The sequence below is a fragment of the Gossypium arboreum genome, chromosome 5 (genome assembly GCF_025698485.1).
Source record: "Gossypium arboreum isolate Shixiya-1 chromosome 5, ASM2569848v2, whole genome shotgun sequence".
Lineage (NCBI taxonomy): Eukaryota > Viridiplantae > Streptophyta > Magnoliopsida > Malvales > Malvaceae > Gossypium > Gossypium arboreum.
In genome coordinates, this window is record NC_069074.1 from 30,599,413 (window position 1) to 30,600,633 (window position 1,221).

Genomic DNA, 1,221 nt, shown 5'->3' on the forward strand with positions numbered 1-1,221 from the left:
ATTAAATAATAATTAACTAAATTAACTCAACTTATTAAAAGTTTTAACTCAAACATGACTTAAGTGAATTGGGTTTACTAGATTAGATGAATAGTCCAACCTTCGAATTGGTTTACCTATACACATTTAGGTATGTATGAGAGATCTACCATCGGTCAATTTTTTTATTTATGAAATTAACTTTTTTAAAAGTTTGAAGCTGAAAAATATAATTTTATTAGAAGAAATAAAAGGTAGATAAGAAACAAGTTTATAGAAAAAAGGAAAATATTGGACATAACATAAACAAATGTTACTAAGCAACTTAGTTGAAAGTTAAACTAGATTCACTTAGTTTTTCTTTCAAAACATTGCTTAAAAGTTCCACCGCAGTAGGAGAGAGATAATTAATATAATCACCTACTTTCCCACTCCTAAAAAACAACTTATTACTAGGTATTATAGATCTTGGCATCTTCCCAGTTTTGTTGACCTCCAACTCTTTCAAATGGTTGAAACTGCAAAAATCAATAATTTGGTTAACCACACCTGTTTTCTCTTCTTCAATGGAGAAAGGAAATCCTAAGAATTCAGCCAATCTCTTTGTTTGAGCCACTGGATCTTCCTTCAGTTCTTCATATCTCATAAACAATATATTCGATGGCTTCTCCATGCTCATGTTCCAGTATCCTAAAGCATGTTCCCAAAAAGGTCCATACGATTCTTCACCTCTGCAAAACAATTCGACAATTTGAACGTTTGATGGAATCAGCTAGCATTGGATACGGGAGATGAGTAGAAAACAACCTTGGGGACGGGATTTTAGAGAGATCAGGATTAAGATTTTCCTTATAAAATTTGATCTCAAAATGTGAAATTAGTTGATGAGGATTTGCAGAGTTCAAAGGGGTATTTGATAGCTTATAAGAATGGCGGTTGACAATTGTAAACACCAAAGCCTTGAGCCAAGTGGTGCCAGCTTTGGGATTAGAGGCAACAATAATATCTTCATCTAGAGCCTGGAAATATTTCTGAAATGAGATTATGGATGAAATGGGAGCAATCCGAGTGGGGATCCAAAAGCCTTGGAATTGGGTTAAACCTTGCGCAGAAGGTGAGATATTTGGGGTGGATGATGCCAGGCTACTTTTCTTGCTCTCCATGATATTGTAATTACAATGATTCAGAACAATCAGTACATATAATATTCTTGCTCAAAAGGGAGAGGTGTTGTAATAATGC

The 1,221-nt window shown here is 34.1% G+C and overlaps 1 protein-coding gene across 1 annotated transcript; it reads right to left on the minus strand.

The window, feature by feature from the left end:
• Window positions 1-249: 249 nt before the first annotated feature.
• On the minus strand, window positions 250-1,221 carry LOC108452602 (cytosolic sulfotransferase 14-like). The gene is made up of 2 exons (XM_017750402.2): window positions 787-1,221; window positions 250-710 (listed from the first exon to the last, which is right to left on the minus strand). Exons 1-2 carry the CDS (start codon window positions 1,140-1,142, stop codon window positions 305-307), a joined length of 762 nt encoding a protein of 253 aa, XP_017605891.1. The 5' UTR covers window positions 1,143-1,221; the 3' UTR covers window positions 250-304.

What these genes read in the sequence shown, in the direction of transcription:
- LOC108452602 (XM_017750402.2), bottom strand. Translation starts at nt 1,142, where the DNA reads ATGGAGAGCAAGAAAAGTAGCCTGGCATCATCCACCCCAAATATCTCA. An exon ending in TCTAAAATCCCGTCCCCAAG is followed by an intron (nt 711 to 786) that starts GTTGTTTTCTAC and finishes ATTGTTTTGCAG; the next exon opens with AGGTGAAGAATCGTATGGAC.